We start from the raw sequence: 21,219 nt of genomic DNA, 5'->3' as shown, positions 1-21,219 counted from the left end.
AAATCCCCCATGAAGAGTCCTTTGAACTAAGGTCCCAGAAGAATACTGAGTCTGGCTGCTTGGAAGGCAAGGAAGTGGTGTGGGGATGGGGAGCAGCAGTTGGTGGGATTAGACCTGGGGACAAGTGTCCTGTTTTGTTTTCTTTTTACCAAGTTACTGGTAGAGCCACCAGAAAATGTCTTCTGAAAAAAGGGAATTCAGAGGCTGATGGGTGAACAGCCGTCTAATATTTCCAGGGGAAACAAAATGTGGATTGAGTTTGAATGGTGTCATAATTGTCCCCTGTATTGACTTATAATTTATTTAGTGAGTCCTCTATGGTTGGGCATTGTGTCCAGTATTTTTTTTCCTGAAATGAACACTGTGGTGAACATTCTAAAATGTAAATCCAGCTCTGATTATTTCCTTGGGATAAATTCCTGGAAGAGGAAATATTGTATCAAAGCATGTGAATTTGGGTACATATCACTTGCATGTCTATATGACCTTAGGCCTCAACGAATACTGGCTATTAGATGTGCACTACCTTTTCTCAGGAGAGGAGGGTATATTTCACTCAAGTAACCCAAGCATTTGTGCCAGTGAGACCAGAGAAGCACGCTTTGTCCACATGAGCAAGTTGGTGTTGCGTGGAAAGCCAGGGAATGCTCTACAGCCATCTTAAAATGAAGAAAACAAACTCATTGCCTTCGAGTCAGTTCTGACTCATAGTGACTCAACAGGACACAGAAGAACTGCCCCTTAGGGTTTCTGAGGCTGTGATCTTTACAAAAGCAGACAACCACATCTTTCTCCCCTTGAGCATGGAGCGAGAGGCTGGTGGGTTCAAATCACCAACCTTTCAGTTAGCAACCATGTGCTTAACCACTGTGCCACCAAAGCTCCTTTCAGCCATCTTGCTTAGGTCTGAATCAGGCCGTAGGAGAATGTGAATGGTTCTCTGCAGAACCATCACCACTGCTGGGGACTAGAATATCAATGAGGTCATTAAAAACTGGTCTGTAATATCATCTTCTCATCTCCAGTCTTCATGTGTAGGAAAGACATTGATGAACCCATAAAGCGATTGTGTATGGCCTGGGGGTGGGGGTTGGGTAACAGACTGGAGTATGGTAAGGTAGAAGAAATTTTGTGAGAAATTTGGGAAAATTTGAAACTTCCCCACCTCAGAGCACCAGAACATGGTGGAAGGGGTGGTAAGCAGCATGCTGACAATAGAGTGGACTGACCGCTGGGCTCTCCCTTCCCCTAGTGGCCATGGTGGGCCAAAGATGTTTTCTTGGGATGGTTTTAAAAAACCATTTGAGCCAAAATTTAAAGCTGGGAGATGCACATAAAGATCCAGGTATTTGGCACCTTTTCAGAAAACTAAGTCTAGGAACAGAGACTCTGATCCCGCGTGGCCGCTGGGGCCAAGGAGTGCGCCTCTCCCGTGGTTTGCTAGAGTCCTCACCACTCGTTCCAGTTCACCTAACCCACTCATGTTACCTGCCTGGTCCCTACAGGCAGTTGAGTCTGGGATCCCTTGGATGATGGTGTGAGTACTGGAAATCCACTGTGTTCAAATCCTGGTTCTTCCTTAACTACTTAGGTGAGCAAGGTACGCAACTTCCTCATGCCTTGGTTTCCTTGATTGTAAAGGGGGGATAACAATAGTGCCGACTAGAGAGGGATGTGGGGAGCCATAATTGAGGTAAAGCGTGGGGAACTGGTGAGCATGCAATAAGCAGTAAATGAGATCAGGATAATGTAGCAAATCACCCACAGACCCTTTGGAGAAACATCCATTAAAAGGACAAAACCAACGTGTTAAAGAACAACGGTTTCTAAAAGGATCCTAAACCCAGGAACAGTTTATGCTCTGTGATAAGAGTCTCCCTTCCGTGGTTCAAGCTGCCACCACCTTTGATGCTTTTTGTTGATAGTCGCCATTGAGTTGGCTTCCATCACAACGACCTTATGTACAACAGAATGAAATGTTGCCTGGTCCTCTGCCAGCTCCATGATCATAGGTTTGCTTGAATCCATTGATGTGGCTACTGTGTCTGTGCCTTTCATTGAGGGTTTCCCTCTTTTTTTTTTTTTTTTTAACTATTTTATTTTGAGTGAAAGTTTACAGAGCAAATTGGTTTTCCATTCAACAGTTCACACACATTTTGTTTTGTGCTGTTCACTGAGATCCTGACAGTGTGACAGCACTCTCCCCACTTTCTCCCTGTGTTTACCGTTTTCATCTGTCCTTCTTTCCTGTCCTTTCCTGCTTCCTGACGCTTATGCCTGAGCAAATGCTGCCCTTTTGATCTCTTATGGTTGATTGTTCCAAGTAGTGTTTCCTGTTATTATTGTTCACCTTATAGGCTTATCATTTACTGAAAGTTGAGTCATGAGGGTGAATTCAATTCTAGGCCTGAAGGGTGTCTAAGGACCATAGTCTCAAGGGTTCCACCAATCTCTAGCAGACCAGTAAGTTGGGTCATTTTTATTATTTTGAATTTTGGTCCATATTTTTCTCACACTCTATTCAAGACCTCTTTTATTTATTTTATTATTTTTTAAAATTTGTATTGTGATTTGGGGAAAGTTTATAGAGCAAATTCACTTTCCATATAGTAGCTTACATACACTTTGTCTCATGATATTGACTACAGTTTTCCATAGTGCAACAGCTCCCCTCCCACTTCCTCCCCATAGTTACCTCTTCCCTGTGTCCTTCCCTCCCATGCACTCCTGCCCCCTGAGCTGTCTCCCTGTACATACACAGCCCTTCTATTCTCCTATGATCGATCTCTCCAAGGAGTGTATCTACCTAACGTAAGTGTTCAGCTCATATGCCTGTCTTTTGTTTGACCGGAAGCCATGGGAATGGGTTCAATTCCAGACCTAAGGGTCAGCTAGGAGCCATAGTCTCAGTGGTTCCATCAGACTCTATCAGACCAGTAAACCTGGTCCCTTTCTTTTTTCTTTTTCAATGATTTTGAGTTTTGTTCCACATTGTTCTTCCACTCTGTCCAGGATCTCCTCCATAGATCTCCTTCCGAATGGTTGACAATGGTAGCCAGGCACCGTCTAGTTCTTCTGGTCTCAATTGTATAGGCTGAGGATCACATGATGTACCAGTCCCTTGGACTAATTGTTTCCATGAATCTTTGGTTTTCTTCATTCTTCTTTGCTCTGGACAAGGAGAGACGACCCATTGTTGCATCTAGATGGTTACTTGCATGCAGCTTTGAAGATCCATTCGCTACTCACCAAAGTAGGATGTGGAACAATGTTTTTGTGTAGTATGTTATGCCAATTGAGCTTGATGTCCCCTGTGCCTATGGTCCTGAGCCCATAGGTCCAACTATTTGCTCCCTCTGCGTAGCTGTCTATGGCCAAGAAGTAACTACAATCTTATCCCTTGTCAGATCTACTGTATACCTAGGAATTCTTACAGAGCATACAAATATATTTGTAGAAACATTGTCTGCCAACCCTATACATGGTCGTGGGCACACTCCCCCTTGCATAGACATACCTAATAGTTCAGCCTGTCACCCATTTATCCACCTGTATATCAATGTTTCTCTTCACTGACGACACAGTACTATATGTGCAAAAGGGTTCATCTTTGTTGTCTGTACCTCCCGTGAACCTTTCTGTCACTCACATTTGGTACATTGCCCTTCTCTTCAACCAAGTCAATACTTGTCTCTACCTATCTAACAGTGATCCCTCCCCTGCCTTCCCACCCCTGGTAACCAACAAAGAATATTTCCTTCTATATATAAACTTTTCCTTGACTTTTTACAATAAGGATTAATACAATATTTGTCCTTCTGTGATTGACTTATTTCACTCAGCATAATGTCCTCCAAGTTCATCCACATTATGCGGTGTTTTGCCAATTCTACGTTATTATTTAGTGCTGCATAGTATTCCATTGTCTGTATGTACCATAGTTTGGTTATCCATTCTTCTGTTGATGGGCACCTAGGTTGTTTCTTTCTTTTTACTATGCAAATAGTGCTGCGATGAACATGGATGTGCATATATCTGTTCTCATCCTGGCTCTCACTTCCTTAGGATATATACCAACTAATGGGATTGCTGGGTCAAATGGTATTTCTGATTCCAACTTTTTAAGGAATTGCCATACTGCTTTCCACAGTGATTGTATCATTTCACAGTTCCACCAAGCAGTGTATGAGAGTCCCAATCTCTCTGCATCCTCGCCAGCATTTATTATTTTCTGTCTTATTGAACTTTGCTACTAGTGGTGGGGCAAGATGGTATCTCATTGTTGTTTTGATTTGCACCTAAGGCATTTGACTGCTAACCAGAAGGCTGGGGGTTCAAACCCACCAGCCACTCCGTGGAAGGAAAGTTGGACAGTCTACTTCCGTAGTGATACTGCCTTGGAAACCCAAGGAGGGGTCGCTATGAGTTGGATCTGGCTCGACAGCAGCACATTGCATTGCATTTATGCTCTACTGTATTCCTGGGTATATTTGCAGCATATGTAAATATATATGTAGAAATACCCTCTGTCAGACCTATATATAATCATGGGTGTAGTCCCATTCTCCTTCCCAGATGTGTTCAGCTTGTGTGTCATCTATGTATTCTCTTGTAGGTTATTGTTGCTACTGTTATTGCAGGATTGTGTATGTAATAGTATTTACCCTTGTTGCCTTTAACTCTGAGCTCCTCCCAGTGTCTCCCTTCTCCTCAATCATTGTGTGCTGGCCTCACTCTTATTATCTATTCCTTTCCCTTCATCTAAGTTAATACATGTCTAAAGGAGCTTTAGTGGCACAGTCTTAAAGCATTTAGTTGCTAACCAGAAGGTCGTGGTTTGAACCCACCAGCCGCTCCACGGGAGAAAGATGAGGCAGTGTGCTTCTGTAAAGATTTACAGCCTTGGAACCCCTAAGGGGCAGTTCTGTCCAGACAGGGCCACTGTGAGTCAGAATTGACTCAATGGCAGGGGGTTTACTCTCTAGTTAGTGATTTACTCTTCTTTTCCCTCTAGTCCCTAGCAACTATCAGAAAATGTTTCTTTCTATGTGTAAACCTTTTCTTGACCTTTTACAGTAGGGGTCTCATACAATATTTGTCCTTTTGTGACTGACTGATTTCACTCAGCATAATGTTCTCCAGGTTCATCCATGTTATGAGGTGTGTTTCTCAGATTCATCATTCTTCTTTAATGTTGTATAATATTCCATTGTGTGTATGGACTACAGTGTGTTTATCCATTCATCTGTTGATGGGCATTTAGGTTGCTTCCATCTTTTTGCTGTTGTGAATGATCTTGTGATGAACTTGGGTGTGCCTCTCATGCCATGGCTCTTACTTCTCTAGGACATATACCTAGTAGTGGGATTACTGGATCACATGGTATTTCTATTTCCAGCTTTTTAAGGATGCACCATAGCAATTTCTACAGTGATTGCCCCATTTTACAGTCCCATCAGCAGTGTATAGGGCTCCAGCCTCTCCAACCCTCACCAGCATTTGTTATTTTCTGTTTTTTTGAACTTTGCTGGAGTGAGATGGTATCTCGTTTCGACTCTCTAAGGGCTCGTGATTGTGAGCATTTCTTCATGTGTTTATTGGCCGCCTGAATATCTTCTTTGAAGTGCCTATTCAAGTCTCTGCCCATTTTTTAGTTGGATTGTTTGTTTTTTTGATGTTGATGTGTTGAAGTTTTCTATAAAGTTTAGAGATTAGACCCTTGTCTGATGTGTCATTGCCAAATTCTTTTTCCCAGTCTGTAGGTTCTCTTTTCACTTTGTTGGTGAAGTCTTTTGATGCACAGAGATGTTTAGCTTTTAGGGGGTGGGGTTTCCCTTGTTTTTGCTGACTTTCTACTTTACCAAATATGGCTTCTTGTTGTTGTTGTTATTATGTGCCGTCAACTCAGACCTGACTCATAGCGACCCCCATTGGGTTTCCAAGGCAGTGTCACTACAGAAGTAGATTGCCCAACCTTCCTTCCGAGGAGTGGCTGGTGGGTTTGAACTGCCAGCCTTCTGGTTAGCAGTCAAGTGCCTTAGGCACTATACCACCAGAGCTCCTAAATATGGCTTTGTGATCAGTTATCCCAGACACAGCTGCTGAAGATCTTTTAGCTGTGGTGCTGTGGCCAAGCTCCTGCAGAATGCAAATTAAACATCTCCCAAAAGTTTACATTGTTGGTGTCAACATATGCTGACCAAAATCTTTGCCAGACACTGTACTAACAAAGACCAAACCAAAAAACCAAACTCATTGCCGTCAAATTGATTCCGATTCATAGCGACCCCCATTGGGTTTCCGAGACTATAAATCTTTACAGAAGGAGATCACCCCATCTTCCTTCAGTGGAGTGGCTGGTAGGTTTGAACCACTAACCTTCTGGTTAGCAGCTAGATGGCTTATCCACCACGCCATCGGAGTGCCCAAATAACAAAGACAGTGAGCAAGAATTGAGCCATGTGCCAGGCCCTGTTAACAGCCCTTGCTTGCAGTATCTCTTTCATGCTGTGAGGCTGCTTCTGTCTCTGTGACCATTTTACAAACAAGGCATCTGAGGCACAGAGAAGTTAAGGAGTTTGACTAAGGTCATCAATTAGTAAATGACAGAGTTGGGATTTCGATACTGACAGTCTAATTCTAGAATCTATTAACCTCCAGGCTTCCTTTCTCATGTACCCCTCTACCTGTGATAGGATACTCCCAGCAGCCTCAGCTGGGTTGACTCCTGTGACCTGGGCCGCCTGGTGGGGGCCCTGGTGGGACAGCCTAGTAGGGGCGGGGCCCTCCCTGTGTGAGGAACCGGAAGGCCACCTCCCTGCTTCTTCCCCACACTGTCTGCTCCAGGCTCCTCCCACTTTCCCCAGGCTTCATATTGTGCTAGACAAGACCCTCCAGTGGGGATGTCAGAACTCAGGACTTTAAGGGGTTCCTAGAATGAACATGGGAGCTCTGATAGCATAGTGCCTAAGGCACTTGACTGCTAACTGGAAGGGTGGCTGTTCAAACCCACCAGCCACTCCCCGGAAGGAAGGTTGGGCAATCTACTTCATAGTGATACTGCCTTGGAAACCCAAGGAGGGGTCGCTATGGGTCGGGTCTGACTCCACGGCAAAGGCTGCTGCAGAATGAACATAGGAGCCCTATGTAGTAGTGGTTAAGCATTCAGCTGGTAACCAAAAGGTCCACAGTTTGAACTCACCAGCCACTCTGCAAGAGAAAGATCTGGCAACCTACTTCTGTAAAGATTTACAGCCTTGGAAACCCTATGGGGCAGGTCTACTCTATGCTACAGGGTCACTACAAGTCAGAATTGACTCAATGGTAACGAGTAGAATGAACGTAAGTCTGTAGGTGGTACAAATGGTTACCATGCTCAACAGCTAGCCAAAAGGTCGGAGGCTCGAGCCCACCCACAAGCATCTCGGAAGAAAAGCCTGGTGATCAGCTTCTGAAAAATCAGCCCTCAAAACCATATGGAGCATGGTTTTGCTTTGACACTCATGGGGTCACCATGAGTTAGAATTGGCTCTATAGCAATGGGTAGAATGAACATGAGGAACTCTTGGCCTTTAGTAGTGGAGTTGTTGTCCCTGAAAAGATCTGAGTAGAAGGTATCACCTATCCCCATTGTAGGAGCTCTGGTAGCATAGTGGCTAAAGCACTTGACTGCTAACCACAAGGCTGGCGGTTCAAACCCACCAGCCACTCCTTGGAAGGAAGGTTGGGCAATCCTACTTCCGTAGTGATACTGCCTCGGAAACCCAAGGAGGGGTTGCTATGAGTCGGGGCCGACTCGACGGCACTTAACAACAACAACAACATCCCCATTGTACCCCACCTACCCCGCCATCAACAATGAGGAAATGTTTCTTGGCTCTGTTCAGAGGATGGAGGCAAATCCAGGCTATGAGCCCTAAAGTAGGCCTGGTCATTTGAGCGTAGAGTCTGATTATTTGTGTTTGAGTGAATGAGTCTGTGCTTGTCACAAATATTCAGGAAAAGGTGTAGGTGCTGTCTCTAGTGGGTTCAAATGAACAACACCCTCAGAAGTCAGCAGGACTTTTTCCAGCTCTGCCTTGGTGGTGGTTGCCTTTACGTCCCTGCTTGGGAATCCCAGGCCTTTATTGACTCTTGCAGGGCCATGTCCTCTCCCCAAGCAGCCTTTCCCTGGGGTCTGTCTGGAGGGCAGGTATTGATGCCTCTTGGGTTCTTTGGGGGCTTGCCCCATGGCTGGCTCAGGTGAGATTACCCACAGGATTCTGGGACTCCAGCTCCCTCCTTGTTTAAAGTTGTTCAGCGAAAAGTATGCTTACAGATTTTATTTGAAGCTCATAGAGGTCCCTGGATCCCCTAACTTGAAAAGTGGGGGTGACCCACCCCACTCCCTGCTCCCCCTGCCTTGCAGGGATTCCTAGCTGGGGAGATTAGGTCACTGAATTGATTGTGATGTTGTTTATAGTAAATTGATAAATAATTCCTCTCCCACATCCCCCCACCCCCATATCCTTGACACTAGAGAGGCAAGGCCAAGCCCTTGGAGAGTTCAGGAGTCATTTAACACTGGGCAGTCAGGCAAGAAGAAGAGGAAGAGACCCCCAAACCAGTCTGTCCCTGGGCTTTGTCCCCCTGGTGACTGTAAGTGGTGGTACCAGTTTGGGGCTTGGGGGTAATATGAAAAAGGAAATAGCTGCCCCACTGTGAAGCTGGGGACTGCCCAGACAGGAAGGAGGGAATTGTGAAGGTGGGAGAAAGATAGAGGGACTTCTTACAAAGCTGTTGTCCTAGACAAGGTCCCCTTTCAGGGAGCAGGTCTCTGTTAGAGGTTGTCCTGTCCACCCCCACCATCAGTGGCACCCTAGGCACAAGTATGCCATGATAATGAGCATGTCATTTCCCTCCTTGTCAGCACCCCAGCCACTGCAGCCACATTATTTAAAAGGCTGGGGGTGGGGCCTTATGGGCTCGGTGTCTCCACCACTGGGGCAGCCTCCCAGAGGAACACTGGAAAATGCTCCGTACTTCCCTCCCCGACTCCCAGCCCTACCCCCAAGTTTCAAATGCCCCTCCTTTGCTCCTTTCCTGCACATGTACCTCTCCACTTGCAATAGAACACTCCCAGCAGCCTCAGCTAGGTTGACTGCCTGTGACCTGGGCCACCTGGTGGGGGGCCCTGCTGGGGCAGCCTAGTAGGGAGTGGGGCCTCCCTGTGTGAGGCCACCTCCCAGTTGGCTATCCTGGTGGCCAAGGGGGAGCCCAGGGGTGTAGGCTTTATCCCTGGAAGTCTAGTTCTACTCAAAGAAGGCCATTCTAGAACCTCAAAGGCCCCCTGATGGATGCCTGGCTTCACCTCCCTGGGCTCACTGACTCATTGAAGCCAAACTGGCTGGAGGGGGAGCCTGCAACCTGGGACCCGCACCTGCAGATGGACTCTTTCCTGGAGATGGCCTGGCTGTGGAGGGGCAGCCTTGAGGGTGCGCTGGCCGCCTGATTCATTCCTGGTCAATCCAACAGCTCACAGCTGTCAGTCACCAACCATCAGGAGGCACCTACCTGCCTGATTGATCCCTCCTTTCCCTCTGGGCAGGTGCTGGAAAGTCCTGGGGAGGAGGACTGCCCTCTGACCCATGCTGCTTGGCAGCGGAGGTAGCAGGAAGGCGAGACGTTGAAGGAGAATCCGAGGCCCTGTGGCTCCATGAAACCCATCCGAAGGGCTAGGCCTGAGCAAATGGGAGCCCAAGAAGACCTGTCCCAAAATCCGGCACCTGGGCCCACTGCCACTGACTTACTCGTTGGCAGTTCAGGTTGAGGCTCCGAAAGGCCAGGGAAATGTGCTCCTGATACTGAGATGGATGACGTCATCCTGCTGAGGCTATACCCACCCCTCCTGGAAGCTGTCCCCCAGCCCTGGGCAGGGCCCTGAGAGGACCAGTTGCTATCCAGCCCTTGAACCAGAGTGAATCCCAAACCTAAATGAACTTAACCTTACTATTGGCATTCTTGTTAAGCCTTGAAGTTAATGAGTATTTAAAATTCAAAACAGCCAGTGAGTCAACCTGTGTTTTTCTAAAGTTATTAAGTGTAAAACTGGAACATCAACATAAGTTCCAGATTAGGAATGCTGTCAGTGCGCAGTGGTTAAGTGTTAGCTGCTAACCAAAAGGCTGACAGTTCCAACCCACCAGCTGCTCCGCGGGATAAAGATGGGGCGGTCTGCTTCTGTAAAGATTACAGCCTGGGAACCCTGTGGGGTAGTTCTGCTTTGTCATCTAGGGTTGCTGTGAGTTAGAATGGACTCCAGGAAAACGGACCAAGTGCTAGCGGGGAGACAATGGCTATGATGGGGCCTGATGGGTCGCAGGAAGGAGAGTCTCCAAGAAAAGGGGTCCTCCCTTGGCTATGGCTTCTCCAGAGGCTGATCCTGAGTGTCCAGTGGCCTGGATGCTCCAGGGTGAGCCTATGTGACCAAGCTCTTCTCTGTCCCCAGATTCCCATACCGAGTGTGCCTACATTCCAGCCATCCACGCCTGTCCCTGAGCGCCTGGAAGCTGTGCAGCGCTACATCAGGGAGCTGCAGTATCCTCCCCGGCAAGGGTCACAGCCATGGCCTGCTTGGCCAAGGACACCCGGCAAGGGTCACAGCCATGGCCTGCTTGGCCAAAGGCACCTGGCAAGGGTCACAGCCATGGCCTGCTTGGCCAAAGGCAGAGTGGGATCTCTTCAGAAAGGGCTGGAGAGCTGTCAGCAGAGCCAACTCGTTCCACAACCCCAGGGGGTACAGCCTGTGTGCCCCCAGAGCCCTGCGGTCCCCAGCCCAGGTCCACCCTGAGTATGAGGGGGATTTTGTCTAATGAGCACTGGGCCCACTCAGTCTTTCTGCCCCCTGCTTTCTCCTCCTGCTGTTGGATGGGGAAAAGACGGGAATGAATGCCTCCTGTGTGACTGGGTGGTGAAATGGCCCGCCCCAGATCAGCCTCCCCAGACCTCCTCCTCCACACTAGCCCCAGCAGAGAGAAGGGAGAAACTGCCTTGAGGGCTGTCTTAACTAGCTTTAAAGATGGGGGAAAATGGGGCAGAAAACAATTCTATGTTCTAGGAGGTAACTTCCACATCTTGGAATTTCCTCTCCATTTTCTACCTTGGCAGGAGACTGGCTGCCCAACATGGAAAGAGCTGGGCTCCATTTGGCCCCCAGTTCCTCGGTGTCCCTGGTCTGGGCCTATCCAAAGCCCTGCCCCCTGCCTAGAGCTGTGTGTCCTGGGTTCTCTCCCAAACCCCTCCTGGCTTCAGATGAGGTCAGACAGGGACCAGGCCTGGGTCCTGAAGAAGAGAAAAGTCAGGCTCATGACTGAAAATTGGGTCCAGCCCCTCCCTTTGCCAATGGGAAAATTGTGGTCCAGAGAAAGGAGGTGATTGGCTCAGGAGTGCCCAGCATCTAGAGGATGGGGTGAATTCTCACTGAGTCTTCCCTCAGTTCATATTACTTCTCAGCTGGTTGCAAGATGGAGAGCTGTGGAGAGCTGGCGGCAGCTGGCGCCTCTTCTCCCAGGCCTGCTGGGCAGGCTGCCTGCTCTGCTATCTCCTGTCTTAGAAAGGGAGACGGAGGATGAGGGTGGAAGCCAAAGAGGATGAGAGAGAAGAAAAAGGGGGCTGTGTAGGGGAAGGAGAAGCACAAATGCCATGCTCCCCACTCCCTTCCAGGAGAATTTTGAGCAGCCTTTAGGGTGCCCTGTGGGAAGAACTTTGTGGGGCCTGTGCCCAGCACGTACCCTGGGTGTGCTGGGCCTAGGGCCTTGGGTGGAGGTGGGAAGGGCAGGACAAGCCTCTTCTGAAGCCAGGAAGCCCTTAACTGCCCCGCAGGTACAATCACACAGGGACACAGTTCTTTGAAATTAAGAAGAGCAGACCTCTGACAGGGTAAGTGGGGATGCCCTGTCCTCCTGCACCACTGGGTCCACCAGCTAGGCCAGCACCACCATGAGGCCCTAATGATGCCATAAGGAGGGAAAGCCGGCTGAGGTGAAGAGCTAAGGCGACCTGGAGAGAAGGAATCCCCGATACCCATCATGCCCAGCTAGGAGGTGGAAGGGTGCCCACCAGTGTACTCTGGGGTCATAGAGGGTGGTCCCTGGGAGATGGTCTGTATAGACTCCCAGAGGAGTCTGGGCTCCCAGAGGAAAGAGGTCGATGCCAAAGGCCCAGCATCTCTGGCGTGTGGAGCCCAGCTCTTTCCGTGTTGGGCCTTGGGTCTTCTTTTTTTGAGAGGTGGTCGTAACAGGACGGAGCCCTTACACCTTTCTCTCCCTCTTCCCTACAGCCATCTGTGGAAAAAAAACCCTCCCCCCATTGCAGGAACCAGGGCAGCCACCCACTTGCTTTTCTGGCTCTTCTCTGTCATTGGGCACAAGGCAACAGGAACCCCAGAGCATTGCACCTCCCTTCCTGCCCCACCACCCATGGATACCCCTGCTGGGTCTATGTGCTCTCAGATATGTCTGTGAGCTCTGAGGACAGAGGAGAGGGAGGAGTTTATGCCGCTCTGGGTGACTCTTACATGGCTTGCTCTGCACATGATCGGTCTGTGTTTGTTTTCTTGTGAAAATGCTTTACCTGGCTTATTAGCTAAATTAGCTAATTGCCCCTCTCCAAGCCCCTGGTGGCAGCTACCTTCTGTCCCCAGTGCTTCCTGCCGGTTGTCCTGTGGTGGTTGTGTGCTCTGCAAAGCCACTGTGAGTTGCTAGGGGAAGTGGTGGATGGGACAGCACTCAAGAGGAGGAAGGAATTGGGCGTCAGGGATAGGCTGTCCTCAACAGCCCTGAATTCCAAGTTCAGAAACAGGCTGGAGAGTTGCTGGTGGCTGTCTGCCGGATATCCCACGTGCAGGCTTGCGGCAGCTGACCAGCTTTGGGGGAGCAGTTGTAATCAATTACAAGCTCTTCGGAGAAGCCATGGTTGGGTCAGGATGAGGGCTGTCCACTGGGCTCCCAAAGGAAAGAGGTCAATGCCAAAGGCCCAACATCTTTGGCATGCTCCCCCCACACCCACTTGTCACCCCCCACCATCATGACCCAGCCTATCAAGGTCCTGCTTGTGACTGCATATCCCCCATTCTACTCTCCTCCCCCAGGTCTCCAGAGCTGGAGTCTGGAGAGGGAGGAAGTGAAAGGAGGGGAGGGAGGGCAAATGGCCTCCTTCCTTATCACCGGGAACTGTCTCTGTCCCCAACCCCCTCACCTCCAGGCTGGGTGAAGGGGGAGGTGCTGGGGCCTGCAGCAGCAACTTAGAATGGGGGTGTCTGTTCTTCCTGCTCCCTCATTCTGACCCTGCCCACTGAGGACTCTCCTCCTTTGCTACAGGCTGATGGACCTGGCCAAGGAAATGACCAAAGAGGCTCTGCCAATCAAATGCCTGGAAGCTGTGATCCTGGGAATGTATCCTTGGCTCTGGGAGGCCCGGGAGGGAGCGAGTTCCTCCAGGCGCTGGGCTGTGTGTTGAGTGTTGGGAGGACTAGCCACTGAGCCTCCTCTGGTAGGGGGAGAGGGCTGAATGAGCTCTGGGCGCCCCAGCCCTCTCTCAAGCCTTGTCATCCACTTGGTCCCCAGGAGGGGGAGATTCCCGAGGGGGAGGGGCGGAGAAAGGAGGGGAGGCAGGCATTTCCTGTGCTCAGCAGCCCTTCTGTGAGTCCCACAGACACTGTGACCTTGTTCTCCAAACCCCAAATCAGGGCACACTCTCTCACAAAGGCTGTCGGGCCATTTCCAAGAACCAAACTGTCTGGGAGACATAGTTCCAGGACATGTTGATTTGTGGAGATGGGGTCTTTGAAACAGAACTGCCTCAGAAGAAAATGGGTTTCTTGGTCACTCCCACTGAAAGGGCAGAACTGAGGCAGAAGCTGGGGCACCAGGGTAGGTCAGGACAGACGAGCCCCCAGGCGAGGCCACCTGCCAGATGCTCCACCTCAGAGCAGGGGGGCGGGAGGCAAGGCAGGACTCCCAGCTGTTTACGGTCTTAATTGGCCAATGCCTTACCTTTGTCAAAAAAGCTTTTTACTATGTTGTTGTTGTTTACTATAGAAAACTTTAAACTTATACAAATGTAGACTGAATAATTTAATGCCCTCCGATGTGCCCGTTACTCGCCTTCAGCAATGACCAGCTTGAGGCCAGCCTCGTTTCACCTCTACCCTATGGGTTCCTGTATTACCTATGGGTTTTTAAACTTCTTGACTGTCATTCCTGGTATAGGCTCATTGTTGCAGAGGAATATGGATTAAGTGAGGCCCTGAGAAAGGAAGGGTGTGCCTAACAGAACACAAAGGAGTCCGTTCCCTAAGTGGGGGGGAGATGATGGTCAAACATGACAGCACAGCTCCTGAGGAGGACTGTGATCACTTCCCTTACCCCCACAAAGACATTCACAACAAACAGTTAGGATTCTTTGCAATTGCAAAGTTGATTCCAACACATGGTGACCCTTTGTGTGTCTGAGAAGAATTCTGCTCCATGAAGTTTCAATGGCTGATTTTTTGAAATTAGATCACCAGGTGCCTCGGGGTGGATTTGAACCTTTAACCGTTTGGTTAGCAGCTAAGCATGTTAACTGCTTGCACTATCCAGGGACTGTACATATCTCAAGTTTATATAAAGGGGCTGGAGGCTGCAAGGGGCTGCTCCTTTCCCCCAGAGGTCCCAAGCACTAGCTCTACCAAGGGAGATTATTAGCTAACAGGGTGCAGGACTATTTTCATTTGGCCTGGTAAGCATTGCCTCGGCTCCAGAGGTCTTTGCTGGGTTGAGCATGAGGTAACCCAAGAACTACAGGCTGTGACCAGTGCCTCCCAGATAACTTCTCATTCCGTCCTCCTTCAAGGGCCACGCTGAGGGCCTGCACTAAGGACAGCCTCCTACCCACAGTTGTAGCAGGGAGACTCTGTCCTCTTCTCTCCAGAAGCTGGTCCAGGCAGGACCAGTGGTCCCAGAGGCCTTTAAAGGGCTGCCTGGTAGCTTGTGGGGCAGGAAGAAATCAGGAGCAGCCTCCATCTGGGTGGGGGGCCCTCCCCTGTGTCCCCCACCCCCTCAGCTTGCCTCAGTCACTGCACACCCAGCAGGCGTTGTACTGAGTTTGTCCCACTGCCCTGTGAGCCTCTGCAGGGCAGGGGCTACACCTCATTCATTTCAGGCACTTTCAAGGAGTGAGGGGCTGAGGATTGGGGGATGCAATGAGTTTAGCACTGGAGGGACCATGAGTAGTGACAGCGCAGACTTGGGGCCAGGCTGACCTGGACTTGAATCCTGGTTCTGCCATTTTACTATGTGCCCTTGGGCAAGTTCCTTAACATCTCTTAGCTTTAGTTTCCTCCTCTGGGAATGAGGAGAATAACAGTACCTGTCTCACAAAGCTGTGAGACAATTAAACCAGTTAATGTATGTGGAACACTTGGCACAGTGTCTGCGACAATGTGTCTACTCACTGCTTTTATCCATTCATCTCCTTCTACCTACAAGAACATTCAAGGACAGTTTTATTGAGTAACTATTATGTGCCTAGCTCAGTGCAAAGAACACTTCCTTGAGGAGTTTACATTCTGATGGAAGAGACAAGACAATAAACATGTAAACACAAATCAAGACAAGACAATAAACATGTAAACAAAGATAGAGGAACTACAGAGTGTGGTGTGTGTCTCAGAGGAAATAAATAACAGGGCAGACTTGCTTTGGAAAGGGAAATGACGATGGTGGCTAAGCTCAAGGCCTGAGAAGAAGCTGGCTGAGGACAGCCGGGCAGGGGGACAGGCAGAGGCCCTCAGCTGGGGAACCCAGGGAGGCTGGGGAGGGGGTGAGCAGGTAGGGTGAGCGGTATAAGAGCTTGGAGTGTGTAGCTGGTCCATGGGAACTAGTTTGGATTTATCTGAAAAGCAGTGGGCAGTGTAGGGGGGAGGAGGGAGAGAAAGTGAGACGGAACAAAATTCTGTGTGCATCTGTGAGGGAATGCATGTGAGAGAGTGAATGTGTCTGAGAGGGAGTGTATGGGTGAGGAGAAGTGTGTGTGACTGATGAGGAGGGAGAGGGAGAGACAGAGGGAGGAAGGGAGGTAGGGAGAGAGGAGGCACAACTGGGGTGCTGGGGCCCTCTCCATCCTTCTTCAGCCACAAGGATTTCTGGAAAGGCCTGCAATTTGGAGCTGAGGAAACATTGTTAGCTGTTACTACTTTGTGGGTCAGACAGCAAAGAGCCCTATTCCCATAGAGATTCATTTGGGCCCATGTTTATTGAGCACCTACTGTCTTCCAGGCTCAAAAAACAAACCCAAACTCACTGCCATCTGGTGGATTCCAGCTCAGAGCTATCCCCATTGGGTTTCCAAGGCTATAAATCTTTATGGAAATCGACTGCCTCATCTTTCTTCACTGGTGGGTTTGAACCACGACCTAATGCTTTAACCACTACACCACCAGAGCTAGGCTCAGTGTTGGAGGACAGGAGTATGGAGCTGAGTAAGGGGGGTGTTGCACTCAGGTGCTAGCTTCCGACTGGCTATCTGTGGTCTAGGGGCCCTTGGGTGCCCGTGTCTCCCGCGGTGGGAGGTCGTCCCACTGCTGGTGGTGTGCGCTGGCGCCTGCTGTTCCTGTCCCTGGCTGTTTCCTTAGCTCGACCAGTTACCTCACCAACAGCATGCCCACCCTGGAACGCTTCCCCATCAGCTTCAAGACCTACTTCTCAGGGAACTACTTCCGCCACATTGTGCTGGGGGTGAACTTCGGGGGCCGCTACGGGGCCCTGGGCATGAGCCGGCGGGAGGACCTGATGTACAAGGCGCCCGCGTTCCGCACGCTCAGCGAGCTCGTGCTGGACTACGAGGCCGCCTACGGCCGCTGCTGGCACGTACTCAAGAAGGTGAAGCTGGGCCAGTGCGTGTCCCACGACCCGCACAGTGTGGAGCAGATCGAGTGGAAGCACTCGGTGCTGGACGTGGAGCGGCTGGGCCGCGAGGACTTCCGCAAGGAGCTGGAACGGCACGCCCGGGACATGCGGCTCAAGGTCAGTGGGCCCCCTCCCCTGCACACCGTCAAGCCCCCGCACCCCACGGCCCTAGGGCTCTGGGTTGTGGAAGTGGAAGGGCTATCCTGGCAGGTGCCCAAAGGGGAAGCCACCTGGAGAGAAAGCTACCTTCTCCCCACCTGTCCCCGCCCCAGCAGAGGGGTGTGAGGATTGAGGGGGGTGGCAGAGGTGGTGGGGTCCTATTTTGAAAAGTCAGATCACGCAAAATGTGCCACATAAAGGACGATTCATTTCTTTTTATCATTTTTTCTTAATCAGAGACGTAACTGCTAGTTTGAGCTCTGACTAGCAGGAAATAACCAGTGTTCCCCTTGGGTTGGTAGGATCCCAGCCCAAAACTCAGAGATTGCTGTCCTCCGCTGGCACGTTTACCCAGCACGGGTGGACAGAGCTTTCCGGGCCGACTCCTTATAATATGTAAGCTCAGTGGCTCCCCCTACTCCCATTGGTACCATCGGAGGCCTGTGGGGTTTGGGCCCCGCTGCTAAGGACCCTGTTCTCGTTACCTCTAGTGCTGCTCTAACAGAAAATACCACAAATGGGTAGCTTTGACAAACAGGGATTTAATCTCTTACTGTTTAGGAGGCTACAAGTCTGGTTCAAAGTGCCAGCTCTAGGGGCTGGGTGAAGGCCCCTTGACATTGGGCTTCCAGCTCTGCCTCTTGCTCCCAGACTACTGGAGCTGAAGGCATCCTTCACTCAGGCAGCTGCTGATCACTGAGGCTAACAAGTCCAAGGTCACCAAGTAAAATGACACAGTCCCAAGATTATCAAACCATATGGCAGTCCACTAATTCAAGTCCATTAACAGTCCCAGTATTGGTAGATAACATAGCAGGCTGCCGAACATAGGAGCTCTGGTAGCATAGTGGCTAAAGCACTTGACTGCTAACCAGAAGGTTGGCGGTTCAAACCCACCAGCCACTCCTCGGAAGGAAGGTTGGGCAATCCTACTTCCATAGTGATACTGCCTCGGAAACCCAAGGAGGGGTCGCTATGAGTCGGGGCCGACTCGACGGCACATAACAACAACAACGAACAATGGGCTACATGCACGATTCAAGCATGCCAAAAGCTAGAGACCTTCCTCAAAACTTCTTAAATACAGGAAGCAGACCACCTCCCTAACGCAGCTACTCAGCTGCTTCAGTAGATTCCACCATGGAGTTGATTACCAGTCTCATCATGGGGAATAACTACATCCAGCTGCCCAGCCCCTCAAAACCAGGCCCAGCCAAGTTTACCCACATCTTAACTACCACAGACCCCTTGCCCTGGCAGCTTTAGTACCTGGGCAGCAGGACTGGAGAGACCCAGAGAAGGGGCTGCCTGAGGTATTTTCTGTTGCCAGAGGATTCCCAGGGTAGTTAGTCTCTGCAGGGCTTTGTGGCCTCCTGCAGGCAGACTGGCTCTGGGGCAGCCCTGAAGTGACACTCTTTATTTCTTCCTCCTTCCAAGATTGGCAAAGGGACTGGCCCTCCCTCGCCCACCAAGGACCGTAAGAAGGATGTGTCCTCCCCGCAGCGGGGCCAATCCAGTCCCCATCGCAGAAATAGTCGTGGAGAAAGACGGTGAGGAGACGGGCTCTTACCCTGGTGGCATGAAGAAACCATTTCTTATTCCTCTTATCTTTTGGACCTGTCTTTTTTTTTTTTTACCCCTCTCTTCTCCTTGCTCTCACTCTCTCTCTTTCTTGTCCCCGCCCAAGGGAGGTGAATTGGAACGGTGGGTTCATGTGTTTTGTGTGTTGACATCTCCCAGCAGCAATGCAGTGTCATTTTCTGGAGGAAATGCAACTCGGCTGGCCCCACTGGCCACCCTGTGGGGGACCAGCAAGGCTCAGAGAAGAGCCCAAGCAAGTGGGAGAATGGATTATATGGGAGGGAGGGTGGAAGGAACTGCCCATGAGGCGTGAGTTCTCCCCAGTGGTGGTGAGGGTCTGAACATCGGATGGACAGCTGGGTGGATGGCTTTGTACAGAACTTTAGCCCCCAAGACTCTGGGTTCTGCCTGGATTTAGATGGCAGAAAGGAGTGCTGGTGGTGTAGTGGTTAAGGCATTTGGCTGCTAACCCAAAGGTTAGTGGTTTGAACCACTAGCCACTTCATGGAAGATGGGGTTTGTTTCCATAAAGATTTATAGCCTTAGAAACCCAATGGGGGTCGCTATGAGTAGCAATCGACTCAATAGCAGGAATTTGATTATTTTTTTAGATGGCAAAAACATGCCATTGAAATGCTAGGCTCCCTCCTCTGATCGTGTTCCACATCTCAGTCTGGCTCTTGCTTTCAATGTAATTGTCATTCAGGAGCCACCTCCCTCTATGAACTAAGGGGTCCAAGCAGGCCTCTGGCACTAGCATACCCATCAGCACTCACTTTGATCTCTTCTTAAATTTACACTGTTAGCTGTTATCAGCCAAACCTGGGCAGGTTAGCTGACCTCCAGCAAAGAGTAAGAGACAGGAAGAGAGAGAGCCCGGGCCGGGCCATGTTCAGGAAAGCATAGGTGGGTGGAGGTTGCCACTCTTACTCACTCTGCTGCTGTGTGTGAGGCCCCAAGGAACATGGAGGGGGGAGGCCACCAGGGGAAACCACCACTTGATCCCTCCTCTCAGCGTCCCTCAGCTGATGACCACTCACCCCATTCTGCTCTCTCCCTCCCTGCAGGCCATCCGGGGAGAAGAAGCCGTCTGAGCCCAAAGCCATGCCAGACCTCAATGGGTACCAGATCCGGGTGTGAGGTGGTGGCAGTGCCCCATTCACCCTGCTCCTGGGGGCCAGGCCCCAAAAGCCAGACCAGCCTCACTTGGGTGGGGAGGGGATCAGGGTGAGGGGCAGCAGGAAATGTGTGTTCCACCTCAGCTGCCCAAGCTGCACCCTCCCACACTGAGCCACGCTCCCCAGCTTTGGGCCTACAGGCGGTTAGTATTTTGTTTGGAGTTTTTAACTCCACAACTGATGTGTATTTGGGAAAAATGTAAAACTATTGCATCTGTCAATGGCCAAAAGACCAGTGCTAGGTGGTCCACGGGCCTGGGCTGGTTGAAGGGGCTGTTGGCTCTGCTGGTGCCCTGTCCCTGGACTCTCTGGGATTTGAGTCCATCTGATCTATGAGACACCTCCCGGCCCCACCAGGTCTGAGACTTGGTTGGGTGGGGAGAAGGCATGGAGATGGTTTTCAGTCTGCCTGCCTTGGCAGGGAAAGGGAAGCAGGGTAGCAATCTGTGGGAAGGGCCTGTATCAGCCATAAATCAGATGCTTGGCCACATCTGCCCTGGGAACAGGAGCCCCTGACCCAGGACAGCCCCAGGGGCCCATGCAGGCACCGCTGGGGCTGGCACCACCTACTGGCTCAGCCTCATGCTAGGGACAGGTTTCATGAATGCCCGGGGAAGAACCCCTGGGTAAAGCTATCCCCAGGCCTCAAACTGCCTACTGGCTCTGTACTTGCCTCAGACTCAGCTCTGCCCAGTGCTGTAGCCCAGGGAACGCTCTAAAGGAGCTGGGCTTTGCACGGGGCCCAGGGCTGCATGACTGCAGGGACTGGACAGAGTAGGGCACAGGACCAGGAGCTGGGGGTGGGGTGAGCGTCCCTCACTGGGCAACATCAAGAGCAGCCCAGGGTGCTTGGCAGGCCTCCCTGGTGAGCAGCCCAGCTTGAGGGCTGCAGTGATGCTCAGCTCTGTCACGTGTGGCACCTTGTCAGGGCCCTGGCAGGGCAGAACCTGAATGGCTGGAGTCATGCAGTCTGCTGTCAGGCTAAGATACCTGGTGGGGAAGTGAGGACCTGTGGTGAGGTTGTCAGGGCTCAGGCAAGGAGGCTCAGGCAAAAAGGTGGTGTAGGGCAAGGGCACCATGTAGCCATGGACAGACAGAACCTGAGAGCTGATGCTGTATGTGAGCAAGGGTTGGGGGAAGAGTTGAGGATGGAGTTACCTTGGGGGGTGGTGAGCTCCCTGCTGCAGGAGGTAGTCAAGCAAAGATTAGACGGCTGCTTGTCAAGAAGCTGGACAGAGGATTCAAGTTCCGGAAAGGTAGCTGGATGAGGTGAACATAAGTTTTTACTGAGAGGCTAGGCCACGGCCAGCTGTCAGTAAGGCTATGGAAGTGCTTGGAGCCTGGATAAGAGACAGTTCAAACTAGGTAGGATACTC

General features: G+C 50.6%; 1 protein-coding gene across 1 annotated transcript in view; it reads left to right on the top strand.

Annotated features, from left to right (window-relative positions):
- The window catches only part of VASH1 (vasohibin 1), a 21,055-nt gene extending 1,250 nt beyond the window's left edge, over nucleotides 1–19,805 (top strand). Inside the window, exons 2-7 of the mRNA XM_007941345.2 lie at nucleotides 10,487–10,575; nucleotides 11,860–11,916; nucleotides 13,356–13,430; nucleotides 16,661–17,042; nucleotides 18,522–18,634; nucleotides 19,733–19,805. Coding sequence (XP_007939536.1) covers nucleotides 10,487–10,575; nucleotides 11,860–11,916; nucleotides 13,356–13,430; nucleotides 16,661–17,042; nucleotides 18,522–18,634; nucleotides 19,733–19,805 — 789 coding nt within the window. The remainder of the gene's footprint in view (nucleotides 1–10,486; nucleotides 10,576–11,859; nucleotides 11,917–13,355; nucleotides 13,431–16,660; nucleotides 17,043–18,521; nucleotides 18,635–19,732) is intronic.
- Nucleotides 19,806–21,219: the final 1,414 nt, after the last annotated feature.

This window comes from Orycteropus afer, unplaced genomic scaffold, assembly GCF_000298275.1.
Source record: "Orycteropus afer afer isolate SDZICR_OR568_19922 unplaced genomic scaffold, OryAfe1.0 scaffold00079, whole genome shotgun sequence".
Classification (NCBI taxonomy): Eukaryota; Metazoa; Chordata; class Mammalia; order Tubulidentata; family Orycteropodidae; genus Orycteropus; species Orycteropus afer.
This window is presented reverse-complemented; position numbering and strand designations above follow the sequence as displayed.